Below are 19,729 nucleotides of genomic sequence, written 5' to 3'. Positions count from 1 at the left end.
AGTTCGGTGGGCAGGGACGTCCCCTCCGAGGTCTCTTCGATGGGGTGGCCATGAAAAGAACTACACCGCCAAGAAAAAACAATCAATCTATGTTCTACCAGGGACTACTATAGAATAAGGCAATTGAAAAGGCAACGATATATACCTGGTCGCATGGGCTTGACCCTGGGTCCCTTTTTTGGGAGCTCCTCGGACGCTTCGGACACCTCGTCCGAGCTGTCAGACAGGACTAGCTTGGGTCAGCACCACCTCTTCAGGGCCGAAGAAGTTTGAACCTCCTCGACGTCACCAGACGCCGCCCTCTTCTTAGAGTGCGAGGAGGAACTTTCCTCCTTGTCCCCATCCTGTACGGATGAGGCCGTAGCGTCCCCGGACCGGTTACCCGACCGAGCCCTGTGGCAGAGCCCCTCCCTGACCCCTGGTACCTCCGTCCTCTTGCCCTTCTCGACGGACGCCTTGTAAGGCACCACGACTAACAACTTCTAGCTGTTAGGATCGAGGCCCCTCTAGCAGCAGCACCGGGCCGCTGATCTTCTCAGCCTTGGCAAGCTAGCCCTGCAAAATCCACATAAAGAGGTTCGGATCAAATCGTATGATGCGAATATTCGAACTCATGTTGAGACAAGTGCCACTCACCTTCCTCGGAGGGTTCGTAGCATCGAGGCCGATGTCCTCCCCCTCGACCGGCCAATCCTTCTCTGGTTTGAATAGCAGACTCCACACTTTCTTGTGGGTCGTGCCGAAGAGATGTTTCATGGTGGCCGGATCCTCGGGATCATATTCCCACATTGGCTTGGCCCTCTCCTGGCAGGGGAGGAGTTGACGATGGAGCATGATCTGAATCACGTCGACTAGCCTCGCACCGGTCTCCATTACGCTAACGACACGCTTCTGCAGCGCCTTGTAGTCATCGGCAGACCCCTAGTCCGGGCTCTTGGTGGTCCATGAGGCCAGCCTGGTAGGGGGTCCGGATCTAAATGCGGGAGCCGCCGCCTAGCCGGCTCCCCTTGGCTCGGTGATACAAAACCACTCCTTCTGCCACATTTTGACGGTGTTGACAAAATGGCCCGCCGGCCACTAGACCCGCGTCAGTTTACTGATCATGGCCCCGCCGCAGTCCGCATGTTCCCGCCAACTACCTTGGGCTTGATGTTGAACACCTTTAGCCACAGGCTGAAGTGTGGCTGGACTCGGAGGAAGGCCTCGCAGAAGATGATGAAGGACAAGATGTGGAGAAGGGATTTGGGGGCTAGATCATGAAAATTTAGCCTGTATAAGAACATCAACCCTCTCACAAAGGGGTGCAGGGGAAATCCAAGCCCCCTAAGGGAGGAAAATGACCCTTTCGCCCGGCTAGGGCGTAGGGATGATCTGGCCCTCTTCGGGGGGCCGATGGGCAATGTCAGCCGACAAGTAGCCGGCCTGCCTCAGCTTCAGGATGTCACCCTCGATGATGATGGAGGCCTCCCACTTCCCATTGGCGCCAGATCTGGCCATGGCTGAAGGGGATGGGGTGGGATTTGCTGAGGAAGCAGAGAAAAGGGGCGCCAGAGCTCTAAGGATCTACGTGAGGGGAAGGTGGAAGAAGGCATGGGATGATTACTGTTGTAGCTCCCCCTTTATAGGCTATTGACGAGCCAGGGGCTCCTTTTTTCACGCCATTGGCTTCTCCACTTCCCGATACACTCGCAACATTATGTGTGGGGAGGGGGATCGAAATCATTGATCATATCCCCCGAAAGGCGGGGCACGATCTCCACATTAATGAGACGTGTTAGACGTGGCATCGGCCTTGAGCCGCGCTTCGAGAAACACTAACCACTCGGCGTTATGAGCGGGTGTGACTCTTTGTTGGAGAGGAAAAGTTGCCAGGCGAAGGCACTGTTTACGCTTGAACAATTTCTTTTGCCTTCGTTGCTAAGGAAAACTGCCATTTCAGATTCCGGACATCACTTGGCTCCGAACATGAACAAAGCACACTGAAGAACTCGCCTCGCAAGCCTAATACTGTTGGGTGAGCGGATGCCAGATACAAGCCTTGGCGTTGGAGGCAAGTTCGGGGGCTACTGAGGGAGTTATGGACTAAGGGGTCCTCAGGACGTTGGCCCATCGAATATGGGCTAAACTGGTGAAGTCGTACATCGGCAGGAGATCATTGAAGCCGTGGTGTGCCCTCTAAGTCAAGGATAGGCATGATCTCTTTATCCCTTATTGTAATCTATCTCCGGTAACCCTAACCCTACCGGTGTCTATATAAACCGAGGGTTGTAGTCTTTAGGGCTAGAGCCATATTCATCACCTCATCGCCTTAGGGTTTAGCTCATGCTGATCTCGAGGTAGATCTACTCTGTAAACCATACTATACATCTAATACAATCAAGCAGGACATGGGGTATTACCTCTTCGAGAGGGACTGAACCTAGGTAAACATTGTGTTCGTCGTCCCTTGTTACCCATCGGTCCTAGATCCACAACTCAGGACCCCCTACCCCGAGGTCTGCCGGTTTTGACACCGACACCCATTGCTCCTAGCGTTCGGGATATTGTCTCGTGTGTACATCTTCACCTTCTTTTCCTAGGGAAGTACTTCATAAATGGATTCTTTGACGGAAGGTCAAATCTCACATTTTCGTCAAAAACGTTAATGGTAGCTTTGATGGTCTTAAGAACGGTCTACCTAGTATAATTGGTGCTTGGTGCAGCAAAGTAAATCGGGTCGCCCCGAAATATCAGATCGCCCCCACTTCGCTTGACTGGGCGACACGGGCGGCCTCCCATCCAATCTCCAGTGCCGCCTCCTCCATTATTCCTCCCTATCGACGGCAGGCCCTCAACTTTCTTCTTCTTCTTCTTCTTCTTCTTCTTCTTCTTCTTCTTCTTCTTCTTCTTCTTCTTCTTCTTCTTTGACTCTTCCTAGCGGGGGCATCTCTGCCAAGCGGCTAGTCAGATCACCATATGTAATATTAGATGGCCAAAGCGCACTTGTTGCGTCCTCTCCCCATTATCTCCCATTAGAGCCAGCCATGGAGCGTTCACCATCCCCAAGTGGTGTAAGGTGAGGCGGACATGATGTCTTCAACTCCAGCATGAGATGCCATCATCCAGCGGTGCATCGGTCTGATCTATGGCTTCCCTATAGATGATTCATGTGATGGCTTACGGGCGATGCTATCATTGGGGTACGTGATTTAGCTTACTGGCTTTGTGTTCTCTAACATCATGACTTCAATGGTGTGCTGGACTGTTCGGCTGGTCCGCTGGTGCTTGGTGATAGTGGTGCAGTGATTAGTGGTAGATCTAGCGGCTTCATCATCTACGCCACTTCGGCCAGCGGTGCCGGACTCGCCGTGACCACCGAAAGGTCTTCGCCAGGGATTCTCTCTTCAGATCCGGTGGTTGTGTTCAGCAGGGAGATGCAAACTATGGCGATGATTTGACGGAGAGGGATGGTTGTGGAGCGGTGGTGGTCTGGCATGCAGCTGCTGGGCCTGGGATCGCGGGAAAGTGGCGGCGACAACACATAAGTGACGTCGATGGTGGTGCTACTCGAGCATCTGGTCTCGAGCTGCGGGGTGAAAGCCAAGGTCTGACATGTGTCAGTTATACCTGGCAATGGTGATGGCTTTCCGTCGTTACCTTGTTGAAGGCATTGCTTAGATATGTTCAGACTGGTTCTTCAGGGTGAAAAGTAGATTGTGACGTTGGCTGGTTGTATCCGGTGACAGCGGCGATTGAGCGCCCCTCCCTTCCTGAAGACGTTGTTGTTAAAGAACCTCGGTGTATGTGTGATGTCATAAGATGGTTGGTGTGAATATGGTCATTGTTGTAGTTTGCGGATTGCGGATCCAAGCTAGGGTTTTTTCATTTTTCCTCGTTTACATATAGCTTTGGTCTTACATGACTTTGTTATTTGTCAGCGTGTTTTGTGTGTGTGTGTGTGTGTTGATGTTGGTTGTGTGCATCATAGCCATGCAAAGGTCGGATGTGTGCTCATTATATTTGTATAATTGGTGTAATGAGATCTTCAGGCATATCAACAATACGTCTCGTCCCTTTGTCCCTCCTCCAAGAAAAGGCGGTTAGGATTTCTGCCTCCCGTCGTCGGCGCCGCCGATCTCCCACGTCTCCTGTGGCCTTAGGGCCATGGGTGCGCGGTGGATCCCGGCCCTTGTCGACGGGAGGGCTCCGTTTTCAGGTGCTTCTTCAAATTTTGTTAGGGTTTGTGTCTTGTTCAAGAAAATGAGACGGCGACAACTTCTTAAAGATGGAATAAAGTTCTCCCCGCCTAGCCCCCGTCCCAATGGCGTGTCTAGCATCGTCGGAGGGCGTGTGGAGGTGTGTCTCCGGCGAATCTCGCGATATTTGGTTGGTGGTTGTTTTTGGTGGATCCGCTCGGATCCGGTCTTTGTTCGTCTTTGTTCATGTGTCTTCAGGTTGGATCCTTCCGATCTAAAATTCTCTTTATCGATGGCGGTTGCTGTTCTGGGGCGTTGGCCCTATGGGACCTTAGCACGACGACTTTCTGACTGTCTGCTACAACAAGTTGTACCCGCTCCGGTGTTCGTTGTACTGTCATGATTGAAGATGAATAGATCGACAGTTTCCCGCAAAAAACAAAAACAAAATCAAATCATAACAGAGCAATCATCAATTTGAAGGACTACAAGTTGTTTTTAGAGTCGGTTGAACTTGTAAACACGCTTTATGTTTTTCAAAACAAAAAAGTATCGAGCTCGGAACCGAAAGTATATTTACCACAGCTGACACTGCTACAGTTCGTTGGAGGGGGTGAGATCTTAAGTCTCAGTTTGCCGCGTAACGAATTTCGGACGAGTCTCTCCGACCGCCACACAGCAACTTTTCCCAGTCACAGAAATCACACCAACTTCTTCCCCAGTTCAGCTCACATCTCCTTCAGTCCATTCTGAGGGGCGTCTCTACCCAACTCCAATGCCTTCCAAACCCTAGCCCTCACCCCTCGGCCCCTCGCTGCCATGCCAGATCTGAGCACCGTCTGTCCCGAACTGTCTGCCGACGCCGCCGTGGACCTAGTGGGCGGGGATGCGGCCGCTGACCCCGCGACGGCAGCGGCGGCGGCGGCGACGGAATCCTCCTCCGGCGGCGATGGCGCTCCCATTATCCCTGTGGAGTGCCGTTGGAGCGGCCGCGTGCGCGCCTTTGACGTCCAGGGCGCGGTCCCTGTGACCGCCTGCCCCGAGGCGCGCCGCGGCGGCGAGAGGAAGTCGTCCTCTGTTCCGCCCCCTTCGTCCGCGGCGGCGTCACTCGCCCCGTTATCGGGTTGGGTGCTCGAGGACTATGTGAACGAGGGCGTGATCGCTGTCACTGCCGGCGCGGAGGCGCGCAGAGGAGGCGGCCGGAAGAACTCGTCCTCTGCCCCGCTGCCTCCGTCCGCAGCGGCACCAGCGCCGGCATCTGGTCGGGCACTCGAGGAATATGTGAACGCCGACGTGGCCTCTCTCGCCGCCTCTCCTGAAGCGCACCACGGCGGCGGTAAGGACTCCTCTGCCCCGTTGCATTCTGCCGCCACGGCCGTACATGCGCCAGCACCGGGTGTGAAGCTCGAAGATTATGTGAACGTGTGTGCGGTCTCTGCCACTCCATATCTTGAGGCGCGCCGCAGTGGCGGAAAGAAGCCGGATCTGATGCTAGAGGACTATGTGAACAAGGGTGTGGTTTCTATCACAGCCCACCCTGAGGTGCGCCGCGGCAGCGGGAAGAGGTCGTCTTCGACTCGTTCGCCTTTATCTCCGGCAGCAACGGTGCTGGCGCTGGCATCGGGTCGGTCACTCAAGGACTATGTGAAGGAGTGGGAGGCGAGGAAGGTGGCGTCAGGTGCCTCCCTGCAGCATTGTGTGCTGCCATTCCTCACTGGTGCGCCCAAGGCGGTAAGGGTTTCTGCTCCTAATGACTGAATCGCCGGTGGCTGATTCAGCATTACTTAGAATTGCTGTTCTACCGAAATTCATGTTAAGGTGATTTACTCTGTGCACCATCAAACTTAACTATAAAATATCTCCACAACTGCATATTGTACCAAAATGCAACCCATACATCTCAATTGGTAATACACCGTCACAACTAAGATCAACCAATGCTCGAGCAGTTTGTCAACAGATGTAAACAAGCAAAGCCTTGATTATAAAACCATCACATTTGTCCTTGTGATGCACAGATTTACTTTCTCTATCCACAGCTCACATATTTTCAACAGCATGCTGTCATAATTTCTAGTCATGTAGAGAACTTAGATTGATCACAGGTAGGCAGAGACTTATATAAAGTTTGCAATCAGCTGGCTAGCAAGCCGTCTGATCTGTTCTCAGGATCAGCCGACTGATGCTGTAACGCCCCGGCCAAACCCACCGGTTCCTGGCCGTTGCGCCTGGCTACCACCTAGGATCTAGACTAGCCCCACAGACCAACACTAGTCTTTCCTGCGCACATTGTCCTCACTCGTGCGCACCCGGGATCAACTTCGTAGTCAGCCACCCATCCTCAAATTGCTCCAAGCCAAGCACGCTTAACTTTGAGGTTCCGGGAGCCGGAAAAGAAGGTGCACCTTGTTGATAAGAGTAGTTTATCATTTGACGTCGGCCCAACAGGAACGTTCCCTCCTGGCACACGTCTGCGCGTCCAGCCCGGCACATGTGCCATGCCGTGTGCCATGACAGGTCACACGCGCCATACGCCACATGCCCGCGCACCTGACCCACACACACCTGTGTAACCGCGAGCGTCGCCTCTGATACCAATTGTAACGCCCCGGCCGAAACCCATCGGTTCCTGGCCGTTGCGCCTGGCTACCACCTAAGGTCTAGGCTGGTCTTTCCTGCGCACTTTGTCCTCACTTGTGCGGACCCGGGATCAACTTCCTAGTCGGTCAGCCATCCTCAAATTGCTCCAAGCCAAGCATGCTTAACTTTGAGGTTCCTTTTGGATGGGCTCCTGGAAAAGAAGGTGCACCTTGTTGATACAAGTAGTATATCACTCCTATTAAGCCGGGATCTCACTGATGCCTAACGCGCCTCAACATTGTTTGGGGTCAAAGTTACGACCCTTCTTCCAGTTGCGTGACTTAAGGCACCAGCTCATCCTGGCACCTAGGTGGCGGCCTAGGTGGTGATTAGATAATCACATATATTAGTCAAATCATAACAAACAACAATCATACAACAGAGAGAAAAATCAGAACAAATGACACTCATATGACATACATCCCACAACATCTCTCAAGCAAAAACACATTAAATTATCCAGTCCTTTCTCCCAGTGTTCTAATACCACCAGGCTGTCAGGTCCACTGCTTACCAACTCAATCCTTGTCCTCCTATTTCTAACTCTCTACTCTTATACTTGTACAATTCTATGTGAGTAGAGGAGAGCAAGCAGAATCCAGCACCGCTAGCCGCAGAGCTGGCAGCTGAGAGGCAAGCAGCGGGGCAGAATATGGATATGGGCAACGAGCTGCAAAGTAGAGTGGGGAGGGGGAGGAACAAAGAAGAAAGGGAATGAAAAAAGAGTACCTGTGAGACGACGGCGGAAGACAGGGAGGTGACACCATGCTATGGACGGTGGCAACAGATGTGGGCTGGAGACGGTCAACAACTGGCATCAGTGGCTATGGTTCCTTCCCAGTTCTGAACCCTCTCTCCACTTCCTCTCTCCTAGCAAGCTGAAGACAAGATCTGAGCTCCCCTTTCCCTCCTAGATATCAGTCAGTTTAAGCGAGCAGCCACACTAGCCAACTGGCCAACATGTTAATATGTTATCAACTACACTGCACAGTGGTGAGCTGGCATGAACAATGTGGTTGTTCTTTGATCAATGTGGGATCTGAGAAAAGTTGTTTTATGCAGTATTAGTTCCAGTGCTGCCTTTGACCCCCTCTCCATTTTCACTCTACGAGTAGACCAAAGACCAGATCTGATCCCCCCTTCCTTCCTAGATATCTGCCAGTTCAGGCGAGCAGCCACACTGTTTGTTGCTTGCTGATCATGTTATTGGCTACACATCACAGTGGCAAGCTGCCATGAGCAATGTAAAGTTGTTCTTTGATTAACGTGAGAACTGAGAGATTTTGTTTCCTTAAGTTCCACTGCCACCTTTCGAATTGCTTGATGCTTAATTACATATTACTCAGCATACACCTCATCAAACTTCATATACGCCTCTGCCTACCTGTTGAAAGTTAAAACTGCAGCTCATACATGATACCGTGATAAGTTTTCGTAATTAAATCAACATTGGGACCAAGTTTCAGTTTTGATCAATTTTTATTGGCTTTGTATCTGATGGTTCTTCGTATGTGCACAGGTTGAATGTCGTGTATGCTATAAGATTATCCATCCCTCGGAAGAAATAAAATGTTCAGTTAGCCGTTGTGAACAAATGTTTCATCTGACCTGTGTGGTGGAATATACTGCAAATTTCACTGCTGAAAGCTTCAGGTGCCCTCAGCATGTAAGTTGAAATGTTATTAAATGGGATATGTTTAATATTGCAAGTGCTGTGCATTGGCAAAACATGAGATTTTCCTAAAAATGCAAGTTATGTAGCTTAAAGAACTTTTGTTGTGAAGTTGTTGGACTTGTCCAGTTGTCATACTTGAGTATGCCTACCCTGTTTTGATATGCAGTATTCGGTCCACATGGATAATTGTTGCATTCAACATACACTTATGCTATACTTGATGGTTTGGAAACTATAAATAGACACACTTATGGGTTATGTTAAGTAACACAATATATTTGCAAATGACTCAAATATATTTTGAGTCTTTGACAGGCTGATAGTTCATGGTTATGGTTGTTGATGTATGACCAATTCATGACCTGCACATGGCTTACTATTTGTGAAGGAATAAGTAAACGAAATAACACAGTACTCCCTCCATATCACAAATGCATGTCCTTTTGGACATGTCTTAACTTTGACTATGAATATTGTTCTAAATATTTAGATTGAGAACTTGTAAATCATATGTTTAGATTTGTGTCGAAAAGTATATTCATAATATAATAATTTTATATTTTTCTTGTGTATAATGCCGTAAGAATTAATGGTCAAAGGTAAATCGTGAAGACTGGGTCAGTATCCAAAACGACATGTATTTATGATATGGAGGGAGTACATTTTTTTGCATTTTGTACAGAGAATATTTTTTAAAAGGTATTTAAAAGGCCAATTCCTGTAGTTCCGAATATTTTTGTAAGGTCATACTTAATTTTGATACACATTAATTGGACTTTCTTTCTCTATAATCAGGGTTGCATGGTTTGTAAGCAAAAAATGTTTTTTTGGCGCTGTGGACGTTGTACAGTTGCAGCACATACAAAATGTGCACCATGGCCTCTAATTCATCTAAAAGATGACCAAGGAAGTGCAATTTGCTGGAGGCACCCTTCCAATTGGCTCCTTCAAAATGAGGTCTATCCTTTATCCCTTACAATTCCTCAATTCATATTGTTATGCGTGAACAGGGTAACTACTTTGCCTTCTAATTTACTAGTCCCTCTTTCATGAATAGATGAGGTTTTGGACATGGACACTCTCCACTCGCAACTTTGACCATTACTTTTCATATGAACATGTTAGTAAAAAATGTTACAATCATAATATTTTCATGAAAATCTGGTGATACTAATCTCACTTGACCGATCTGAATGTTCTTTCATGTTTCTGGTAAAAGTTAGAGATGTTTGAGTGCAAACTTTCTAGGGCGTCATTTATTTACAGCTGGAGGTTGAATCGTTAAGTATTTCCACAAGAAGAAAAACCCAGCGCAAGTATTTTTAAGCATTTTTTCTAGGAATATGGTTTTCGGTTCCCTCGCGTCTGACTTGCATCTTCGTATTCTGTTTGTGCAACTATGCTGAAAGCTACAAATCTTCTAATGCATTTCATTTAAATCAAGCCATTTCTTCCTTGAATATCAAATCGGTGGTACAGTCTTTTGTTCTCAGTTTGGCCATAGCAAACAGGATACCTACCTTTTCAAGTTTCTTTTTTGAGCTTCCGTCCCTCTTAAGTTTTAGCCCACTTTTTCCCGCTAATATAAGTTTCTTTGATCATACCAGAAGTTCATCATTGGAAAAGTTGTTTTTGGTTTTCATATATGTTCACAGAAGAGACTTGGTTCCAGATCTTGCTTCATAATTGCTCTATACGGATGCATGAACAACACTAATCTCTATCTCTATGCCATACCTTGCATACATGGTAGTTGATACAAGTATCCATGAATGCGTAAACATAACACATATTATCAATGCACCTCGAGAATTTGCCCATACTCCATGTGGTCTTTAGAGTTCTCTTAATGTTTCACCATTTGTATATCTGTAAAATGACCATTGCTCCCCGTGATTCTTCTTTTTTCTGTTAATAACAGATCACAAATTCATATTTTCCAAGTCCTAATGAAAAATGATTAATTTTGTGGAGTTCATTCTTAATAAAACCAGAACTCTCTGCCATGAGGAGCATTTAGTTTTCTGCTGGTTCTGTTCCAACTATAGCTAAGCTTGATTCATGGTTTCGTGCACTGCTGATCCTTACATTACTTTCTTTTACCTCTAGATTATTAATTTATATTATCAGAAAAAGTTAACTGCATTCCATACCTTTTTGTTAATATTTGTAATGCTTGAGGTGTCTGACAGGAGTACTTTGTTTGATGGTGACAGAATGCTGACCTGACAAACAACATAGAGGTTAGTGCTGGCATAATATAACTGTATGTTGCTACCTCCCTTTTTATATTTGCTTCTTTTAAGTTGTGTTGCGCTATTTTCGTAAATAGTTCATTTTCAAGGGTTCCTTACTTGTTCTTGCAGTGTTAATGCTCTGTAGGCTTTAGGATGCTTTTATCCGGTACTCCAGTCTTTAAGCAGACCAATATTGTTGTCTTGTGCTCTCTCTGCATGATAAAATAGCTGATGTTTTGGGATGGGTTTGGTCAGTTGTTTTAGAATGGCCACATGCAAAAAATATTTTCATATGCTTTTTTGGTTTAATTATACATACTACTATGGCTGAAAATGAACAATGGAGACTGAAAATAAGTGAAAATCGTCACTTTAGAATGGGAGGGTTACAGTCTTTGAAATCCATGAAGATTTGGGAGGAACCTATTTAGTTTATTAATGCTGGAATGCTGCAGAAACAAGTTAAATGATTGTCTTGTTCCAGAAAAGTAATATTTTGTCAAGAAGATTTATCTGTCTTGCCTACCAGGCTTTTGTGCATAACTAATGCTAACAATGCTTGTTTGACAGGAAGTCTTCTGCCGACTACCTCTTCCATATGTTAATGAAGAATTCAATATTGATTCAACCATTAGGAATTTCACGGCAATTGTTTGTAAACCGCCCTCCTACACACATATCAGGCGCAGTATCCTAAAGTAATACTTGCTGTAGTTATTCGATCAAGATATCTGGAGCTATTTACTTCCATTTGACTTCTTTATTGTGGAATGAGTTTCGTGTTCTTATGCCTTACACCTCTACACGTCATCATTGTTTTCTTAATGTTGTAAAAGATGTATATTTAGTCAAGAAGAAACGCGCCGATTCGAGTGCCGAGACTGGGTGCACAAATTGCAAATCGGATTCTGTTTGCAAAGATGATTGTGAATGCAGGTATTCTTTCTAACTCTATTAATACATTTTAGATGCATACATTAATAATGAAGTTTTGGCAAAACTATCTCTCATGGCATTCTGGCAAAAGAGCAAGCATATGCATTCGTGGGTACTTATAAAATTGCCTCGATACTCAACTATTGTACTGACCATTCTAAGTTTCTAACCGAGATTGTGGGTCAGGAGCGATACAATGAGAGAGCGCAGGGAGAAGAGAGGAGATTTGGGCTGCCAGATGGGCCTGACTATACATTGTAATTTGTTTTTTCTGTTTAGTAAATGTACTGCTAACTGGAATACCACATCATCCATGTTAGTTCACATTTGCTGATTAGGAGTCCATGCTGCTTACCTGGCAAAACTACCACGATCACCAGCATCAAGGTTGGTTTGATCTGGTTTAGATAGGAAAATAAATCGATGTTGGAGTTGTGCTGAAAATTACTTGGACCTAAATAGAACTTCACCATCAGTTTTAAAAAATGATTATTTAGTTTTTGTATATTACTGTTTTGCACCATGTATTATCTGTCTTCCCCTCCTGTAGCTCGGAAAAGTATACAATAATTATTTTGACAATATTGACAAAAGATCAATCTGTTTCAAATCCAGATTTGATCAATACAAAGAGAAACAAAAAAAAAGAGGTGAATTCTGTCTATTGTCGATCCAGATTTGATCAATACAAAGATGAACAATAGCTTTATGTTAAAATGGAGAAAAGTAAAATATGAGCTCCTATTCAGTCACCACTAATATGGATTTGAATGCGCACCGCAGATTCATCTATTGTCAATCCTGCAACTATGGTAGTACGGTAGCACCAAAATGCGCAATAGTATTGGATTATTTCTTTCTACTATAGCAAATGGAGTAATGTATTTTCTTGTTCTTTGAACATTAATGCTGGATTACTGTTACGTGTGCATATGACTAATCACCGAATAAGTTAGCTTGATTGTACAGATTTTGTACATGTGTATGATGTAGATATTTACCCTAGCAACCATACTTGTATTTATTTGACATATTGAAATTTGGTTGTCCTTTATCAGGGGTCTTTCTATGAGTTGTTCCAAGAGTTGCCACTGTTCAGATCTGTGTAGCAACAAGCCATTCCGCAAGGGCAAGGATAAGAAAATTAAAATTGTCAAGGTAGTCCTGTCTTTCAAATGATGTGCTTGTATACATTTGGACTTCGCTTGCCAATTTATTCACAAACCTGTGTAGCGACAAGCCATTCCGCAAGGATATGTTTAAACTACTCTTCTAATTTTTCAAGGCCCACTCTTTTCCCCTTCGAGAGTTTGTGTGTGCCATGAGTTGTACTGCTGGGAAACAGCTAAATGAAGGGGCACATTGTTTATACATGGGCCACTTGCATAAGCACTTCACCTAATTGCTACACAATGCAAAGGTGGCTGCCAAAGTACCCACTGCCTTCACAAATCCCCTTTCTTGTACTATTGGATGCAAAATGACATGTGGCAATGATAGGGGTGCGTTTTTGAGAATCGGTTGTGGTGTTATGCTTAATGAAAGATGTTTATTCTACTTCTTTGACTACAATAAACAACAGCCTTTTCCCTTTACAGTCAGAAGGCTGTGGATGGGGTGCTGTTGCATTGGAGCCATTGGAGAAAGGTGATTTCATAATTGAGTATGTGGGTGAAGGTACAAATTATTCTGCTACGTTACATATTTGTCTAATAGAAATAGCAAAAAGTTTCTAGATGACTGCACATATGCAATGGGGGAAATGACATTTTGCTTGTGCTCTCATTTTCACTGGCTTTAATTCATGTAATTTCGTTTATGCTTACTTGTGCCAAATAAATTCTTGAGTTACATTTACGATTGCTCTTTGTTTAAGGGCGGTTGTTAGAGTTGAGAACCCGCTGCCCTAACGCCACATTACCACGTCAAGTTATGAGGAACACTCAAAGTAATGTATTGCAAGAGCCCAAAGGGCATACCTACAGAGCACAAGGGACACAACCCTGGACTTATGCCATTGAATGTAGAGCTCATGTTTTGTAAATTAAGGAAATAGAAACTAGTTTGGTTTTAGTCCTGAGTTATCTTCCGTAAATCTGCTGTGGCAACTTAATGATATCCTTATGTATTTTCATTTTAAACCTTATTTCAGTCATCAATGATGCAACATGTGAACAACGGCTTTGGGACATGAAGCGGCGTGGGGACAAAAATTTCTACATGTGTGAAATCAGCAAAGATTTTACAATAGATGCAACTTTTAAAGGAAACACTTCACGTTTTCTAAACCATAGTTGTGATCCCAACTGTAAACTAGAAAAGTGGTAATGATTTCTGGTACAGAAAGCTTGTTTTGCATTCAGTGATGATAATTTTTGTTTTAAATGATGATGTTCCTCATTGTCTATTACTCTGTATGGTTCATCAGGCAAGTTGAGGGTGAGACAAGAGTTGGTGTTTTTGCCTCTCGTTTCATTGAAGTTGGAGAGCCCTTAACTTATGACTACAGGTATTTACAGTCATTTTTTTTCTCTCAAAAGAGTACATATATTTCTTAGCCTGATCAGGCAAAAATGAGTACATTATAGCAACATGGAGGAGCAACGAATATATTGCATTAAGCGGCCTGCTGCAATCAGCTCTAGTTGCTGATGAGTTTGTGATATTTTTAGTCAAGCTTGTAACATTCTGATCCGGGTATGTACCACCAAAGTGACCAAATTAGCATTTAACTACAAATATTGTTATGGTGAGCCAGCAACTTGTCCATCTGAGCTTGGGGTCTTAGATCAGTAGGTCACTTGCCTTGGATTGTGATTTTCCAGAGAATACACCGGTAGTAGCATTCTTGGGTTTCTGTTTGCCAATTTGCGTGCATTACTGTAAGCCAGGATATGCTGTTTAACTTCCCTTTAGTACAAACCAGGTTTAGTTGTTCCTAGTGTTCCCTGGTCTCAGTTAGTTGTTCAAACCTAGGTCATATGGTCAGACCCAAACACTCTCTACCAAACTTGTGTTATATTATCTGGGCCAAACCACTCTGTGCAGTATGGACTGAAATGGGACATGCCTGCGATGAAGAAGTACAGCGTGCTTCCATACCTATTTCAGATGGGCTAACAAAACCCTTTTTGAACAGCCCAAGTCCTAGCTATTCTGATTGCAGGGCATTTCACTGGTTTTGATAGATTTATTCTTTACGCAGAGAGGATATAGTAATTCTGCATGGTTTAATGTATGCTAATCAGGGGAGCAAGTGAAATGAGATTCTTTCCACCTTTACATCCATATTTCCCAGGACTGGTTATTTCTTTGAACAGTTATAGTATACTGCTTTCTTCCAGGTTTGTGCATTTTGGAGAGAAGGTTAAGTGCCATTGCGGAGCAAAGAGTTGCCAAGGATACTTGGGCAGCCAACTAAAGAATCCAACACAGAACGCTCTTGCGGCTGCGGCGCTTGAGAATAAGTTGCTCGTGCAACAGGGCGGCTGCTCTCCTTCAAGGGTGAAAACAGAGACTCGCCTGTTACCCTGGACCAACTGTATAGAGGTTCCCTTTAACTTGAGGAGCAAAACGAAGATAGACCGGATATGTTGGGGACAGAAACGGCAGCGGACGTCCCTTTTAGATCCATCGTCATCTTCAGCTAGCGTGCAGCCATCAGATATTGAAGCTGGTGCATTCATTCTATAGAGCTTTTCGGCTAAGCTGAAGTCCTGAGTCGATTCTGTATAAATATATCATGATGATACACTCGTATATGAGTTCATTTGAAACGATTCTTTCACATTTGCTGATTCAGGACTTTTACGGTGTTGTAAGTTGTAACATTTTCTTCATCCCATAGTCAATTTTATAGTTGAAGTTGGAGAGAACATTCTGATCTTTTGCAAGTTGTAAGCAGGCTTGAGCTGATTGTGTTTATTAACCTCCCGTTCATGCGAATGACCTGGTGTCTGCCGTGTTGAGCTTGTTTTCCCAAAGTTGCATGCAACCCATGACAGGCGGTTGCATCATCGAAGGCCTCTTTTGGTTTAGAGGATAGAAATATATCATGGGAATAGAAAAGCATAGGAAGTGAAATGACATTTACTATCTCAGATACCATTTGATTCATAGGATTCGTCGAGTCTAGATTAATGTAATTTTCCGTTGAAATGTTAAGGATTTGTTCTTATTCTGGATAGGAATAGGAGTCCATTTCTACAGGTCAAAAAGCTTCGAAGAATTCTCTCCTACAGATACATGTCCTTTAGAATTCCTATTCTCTCCTACAGATACATGTCCTTTAGAATTCCTACAAAACTCCTGTGAATCAAAGGAGGCCTAAAATTCTACACTGACATGCCATGACATGCAGTTCTGATATGGTCGTTGAGGTTTGGTGACAATTCAGCCAGGGAGAGAAGAGGATTTGATATACATGCCTAATTCTTGCTCCGTGGAGCATACAATGCCGACACTCTAGTTCACACTCTAATTAGGGAAGTATCAAGAGACCTTCAAGGACGACCCTAGTACCCTGTTTTGAGAAGATCGAGAGGGCCTTTCTTTGGGCGCAGACCAAAAAGACTTGATGGCTTGGGGGTTCTCAACATCCTCAAAATATGCCAGAGCTTTGGTTAATTTGGGCAAGTCTTGCAATAACACTCGCATGGATTTCATATATGCAGCCACCCCCATCACCTGCATGGCCATGTTTTGGCACTCACCTTGGCTCAATGGGTGGAAGCCGAAGGATATCGCTTCCGCCATATTCCTCATCTCAAAAAGGAAGAATTCAACGGTGCGTGATGCTCTCGGGGACCTTGCTTGGATTGCTAGGATCGACATGTCGAACGGGCTCCATCAACCAATATCCAGCAGTTATACGAACTTGACTGATGCTATTACTTGCAATGTCACCACCAAACGGGTGTATTCGGTGGCCTCCACATATAAGGTGTGGTTCGAGGGGACGCCGCCCAAGTGCAAATTCTTTGCGTGCATATCTTTCTTATCGAGCATCGACAACTCCAAGAGATAGATTCTTACCGAATAATCACCACAAGCGGTACTAGTACCCGAACCTCGGAACCATCAGAATTGAATCAGATTCGCCACAGAATTCAATAGGTCCACGACAGACAAGAATGACTTCTAACAAAACTTTCAGGAAATAACAAAATAACATTTGCTCAACACAAGGCTTATTCTTATATTCATAAACCTGCAGCCAGATACAGGCATTTCCATACATTCGCTCACCCTGGCAGAAAACGCTAACCATTTCACGTCACTTGTCCATAACAAAGTAATAGGGCAGGAACAGGAAATCTAAGAACAAACTGACGCAACACAAGCTCATTCAAACCAGCTAGCATCACCATCAAGAGCTCTTCATCTTCTTACCAGCCCCCCTCTCATCCTTCTCCTGCGCAGCATCGTCTTCCCAGCAAAGGAAAGCATCCATCTTGGAGCCGCTCTCTAAATTGCCATCAACATAGCAATTCAGGACAGATCTTGGCGACCCAGTGGAGTCTTCACCGACAGCAGTGAAGCTCTGGTAGATGAGCGAGCCCCCGCCAGGCAGCTCCTGGACGACCATGTTGGTACTATCATAGACCCCAACATTCAGCCTCTCGCCCCAGGTGCCAGCAAGGCTGGGGCCGCCAAAGATGGTCACAGCAACAGAGAATTCAGACGGGCCAAAGGATCTCAGCACCCTCTCGACCAGGTCACCATAGGCCACGGAGGCAGGGTCCAACCCCATGACCTCATAGCTAGCATAGCTGAAGCCGTCCTCGGGGGTGACATGAATGGTGGAGAAAGCAGAGCCATGGATGGCGTTCATGGAGTAGCCACATGGCTCGAAATCAAAGTCGCAGATCTCCATCTCTGGGATTATGTCAGAGATGCCAGAGAGCTTGGTCATCTCCTTGGCGCAAGATGTGTGGCCATCAGCAGAGGTCTTGAAGAAGACAGAAGCTTTCTTCTTGTCCAGACCAGTCATGCACATCTCAAGGTTAACCACAGGCTGCTCAGGCTGCTGGGTGGCATAGTAGACATGCCACTTCTGGCCTGGCTTTGCAGGATCACCAATGACATAGGCATTGCCGCCAGACTTGAGTCCACCAAAGTAGCCATTCAGGAAGGCAACCTCGTCAGAGAAGTTCTTGTGTGGAGAAGGCTGTGCTTCAGGGAATATGAACGTCCCACGGGAGTACTTCACAGCAGCAAGTGGCAGGGACAGCTCCTCAGCAAGCTCAAGAACCCTTGGAATGGCCAGCAGGAGCTTGGTGGTACCGCAGGTCTTGATCACAACCTTGTACGGATACACGAAGAGGCTTGATTCAGAAAGGACATACGAGTCAAACTTCTCATTGGAGAGCTCAGATACAATGGTGCACTTGGCAAGATCAAGGACCGAGTCGATCTGGGCACGAGAGAGAGCACGCAATCCCCTGCCATTGGGGTCAGTGAAGACTGGCGCTTCAGAGAAAGTGATCTCCAGGCGCTTCTCATATCCCTCGAACCCAATCGCAGAGCCGGCCATTGTTTCAGAAGGTTGGTAGAGGGAGAAAAGGCTTTGCTGGTCAGAGAAAAGCAGCTAGCCAGAGAAATTTTAGGAAGATGAATTGAAAAGGGAGGGAATTCTAAGCAATTAGGATGGGACGCGAGAGGGATTATCAGGATGGCTTCCTCGAGCACTGCAAAACAGAAGCAATTGGAAGTAGAAACAGTGAGCATCTAATCATCAACAAGATATTCAACGAAAAGAAAGGAGGAGCTCAATTGATTCGATACATACGTTTGAGTAGGCAGCGGAGCGGAACTTCTCAATGCCGCCTGCAGGGCGGACGTCCTCAATGCTGTAGCCGAGGGGAGCTTCGTACATGAGGGAGGAACGACTACTGCTGGACTTTTTACCACCCTTGGATTCCATAGCACATCAAATTCTGCAGTGGGTTGATATGGGTTAGAAACGATGAAGTACAGAACATATTGCGAGGTAAAAAGTACTACTAATATCCTTCTGGGATTCCCGTTTCACCAGGTACATAAAGTAGAGGAATAGTTCGCTAATCACTACTGAATTATTAGTGTACATGATATTCGACCTGATTTGAAGACGACTATTCCAGTCCGCAGCATAACAGAAAGGGAGGAAAGCACCATGAAATAGAAACGAATTGACATCAAGCAATATTCAGGTAAGCCAAAATCTACCAAAAATTGATGTACCGAACAGCATATTCGTACAGTTACACGGATAATTCCTGACTGCGTTGCATATATTTCACAAAGTCTGTGAAATTACAGATAATCTAGACGACGATGTTTATTTACTTTTCCTATCCAACCCATCACCGGGGCGAAAAGGAGTATGATCCTACTAGGCACAGGAAACAAATTTCTACCGCGGATCGAAGATGTCTATCGAATAGAAACAACATGAGCTGATGGAGAGAAATCTTACAGTTCCAGGAAGAACCTCGGAGGCACGCGCCGAATCTGCTCCTCCTCGTCACAGACCTTGAACAGGTAGCAAGCGACGGATCTGTCTCTCCCGCTCCTCACGGATCTCGAAGAAACGAAAGTAAACGGACGAACACAATCTCACTCCGAATTTCTAGGTTTTCGACGAGATGGTGGGTGGGGAACGGCCGGAGTTTGCGTTTGTGCTAAACAAATGAGGAGACTTGCAAGATGGGAAAGTCACCCCGGCCTGGGCAGCCTATTTATAAGGGGCCGAGCGAGCCCTGAGAAAGGACCCGGTCCACTGGACCGATCGGATAGAGGCTCACGGGCGCTCCGCGCCTGGCGGGTGCCGAGTCACGGTGGACCGCGTTCTGGCGCTTTTGCGTGCGGACTTCGCGGCGCGGCGCGGATAATGCTTGGCTGGGAGGGCTCCTCGCGTTTGCTTGGCCCAGGAGGCTTCGCCTGGGAATATTTGGGAGGCGTCCAGCTGTCCCGGAAGGGTCTCGGCTCGACGCGTGAGCCCGTTGCATGCACTGTACGTGTGATGTGTGTGGATCGTTTTCCTTTTGAAAAGGAGGTTGGGTTTTTGTTTCGTGTGGAGGAGT

General features: G+C 45.9%; 2 protein-coding genes across 2 annotated transcripts; one reads left to right on the top strand and one right to left on the bottom strand.

The window, feature by feature from the left end:
- Window positions 1-4,828: 4,828 nt before the first annotated feature.
- LOC119322639 (histone-lysine N-methyltransferase ASHR3-like) lies at window positions 4,829-15,608 on the top strand. The gene is made up of 11 exons (XM_037596129.1): window positions 4,829-5,906; window positions 8,335-8,481; window positions 9,286-9,447; window positions 10,707-10,733; window positions 11,298-11,415; window positions 11,564-11,663; window positions 12,722-12,821; window positions 13,262-13,340; window positions 13,816-13,987; window positions 14,092-14,172; window positions 15,008-15,608. Exons 1-11 carry the CDS (start codon window positions 4,995-4,997, stop codon window positions 15,354-15,356), a joined length of 2,247 nt encoding a protein of 748 aa, XP_037452026.1. The 5' UTR covers window positions 4,829-4,994; the 3' UTR covers window positions 15,357-15,608.
- A 1,214-nt stretch (window positions 15,609-16,822) lies between these two features.
- LOC119322986 (S-adenosylmethionine decarboxylase proenzyme-like) lies at window positions 16,823-18,337 on the bottom strand. The gene has a single exon (XM_037596537.1). The coding sequence runs from the start codon at window positions 18,196-18,198 to the stop codon at window positions 17,032-17,034; it is 1,167 nt and encodes a 388-aa protein (XP_037452434.1). The 5' UTR covers window positions 18,199-18,337; the 3' UTR covers window positions 16,823-17,031.
- Between the last annotated feature and the right edge of the window lie 1,392 nt (window positions 18,338-19,729).

Source organism: Triticum dicoccoides, chromosome 6B (genome assembly GCF_002162155.2).
Source record: "Triticum dicoccoides isolate Atlit2015 ecotype Zavitan chromosome 6B, WEW_v2.0, whole genome shotgun sequence".
Classification (NCBI taxonomy): Eukaryota; Viridiplantae; Streptophyta; class Magnoliopsida; order Poales; family Poaceae; genus Triticum; species Triticum dicoccoides.
This window is presented reverse-complemented; position numbering and strand designations above follow the sequence as displayed.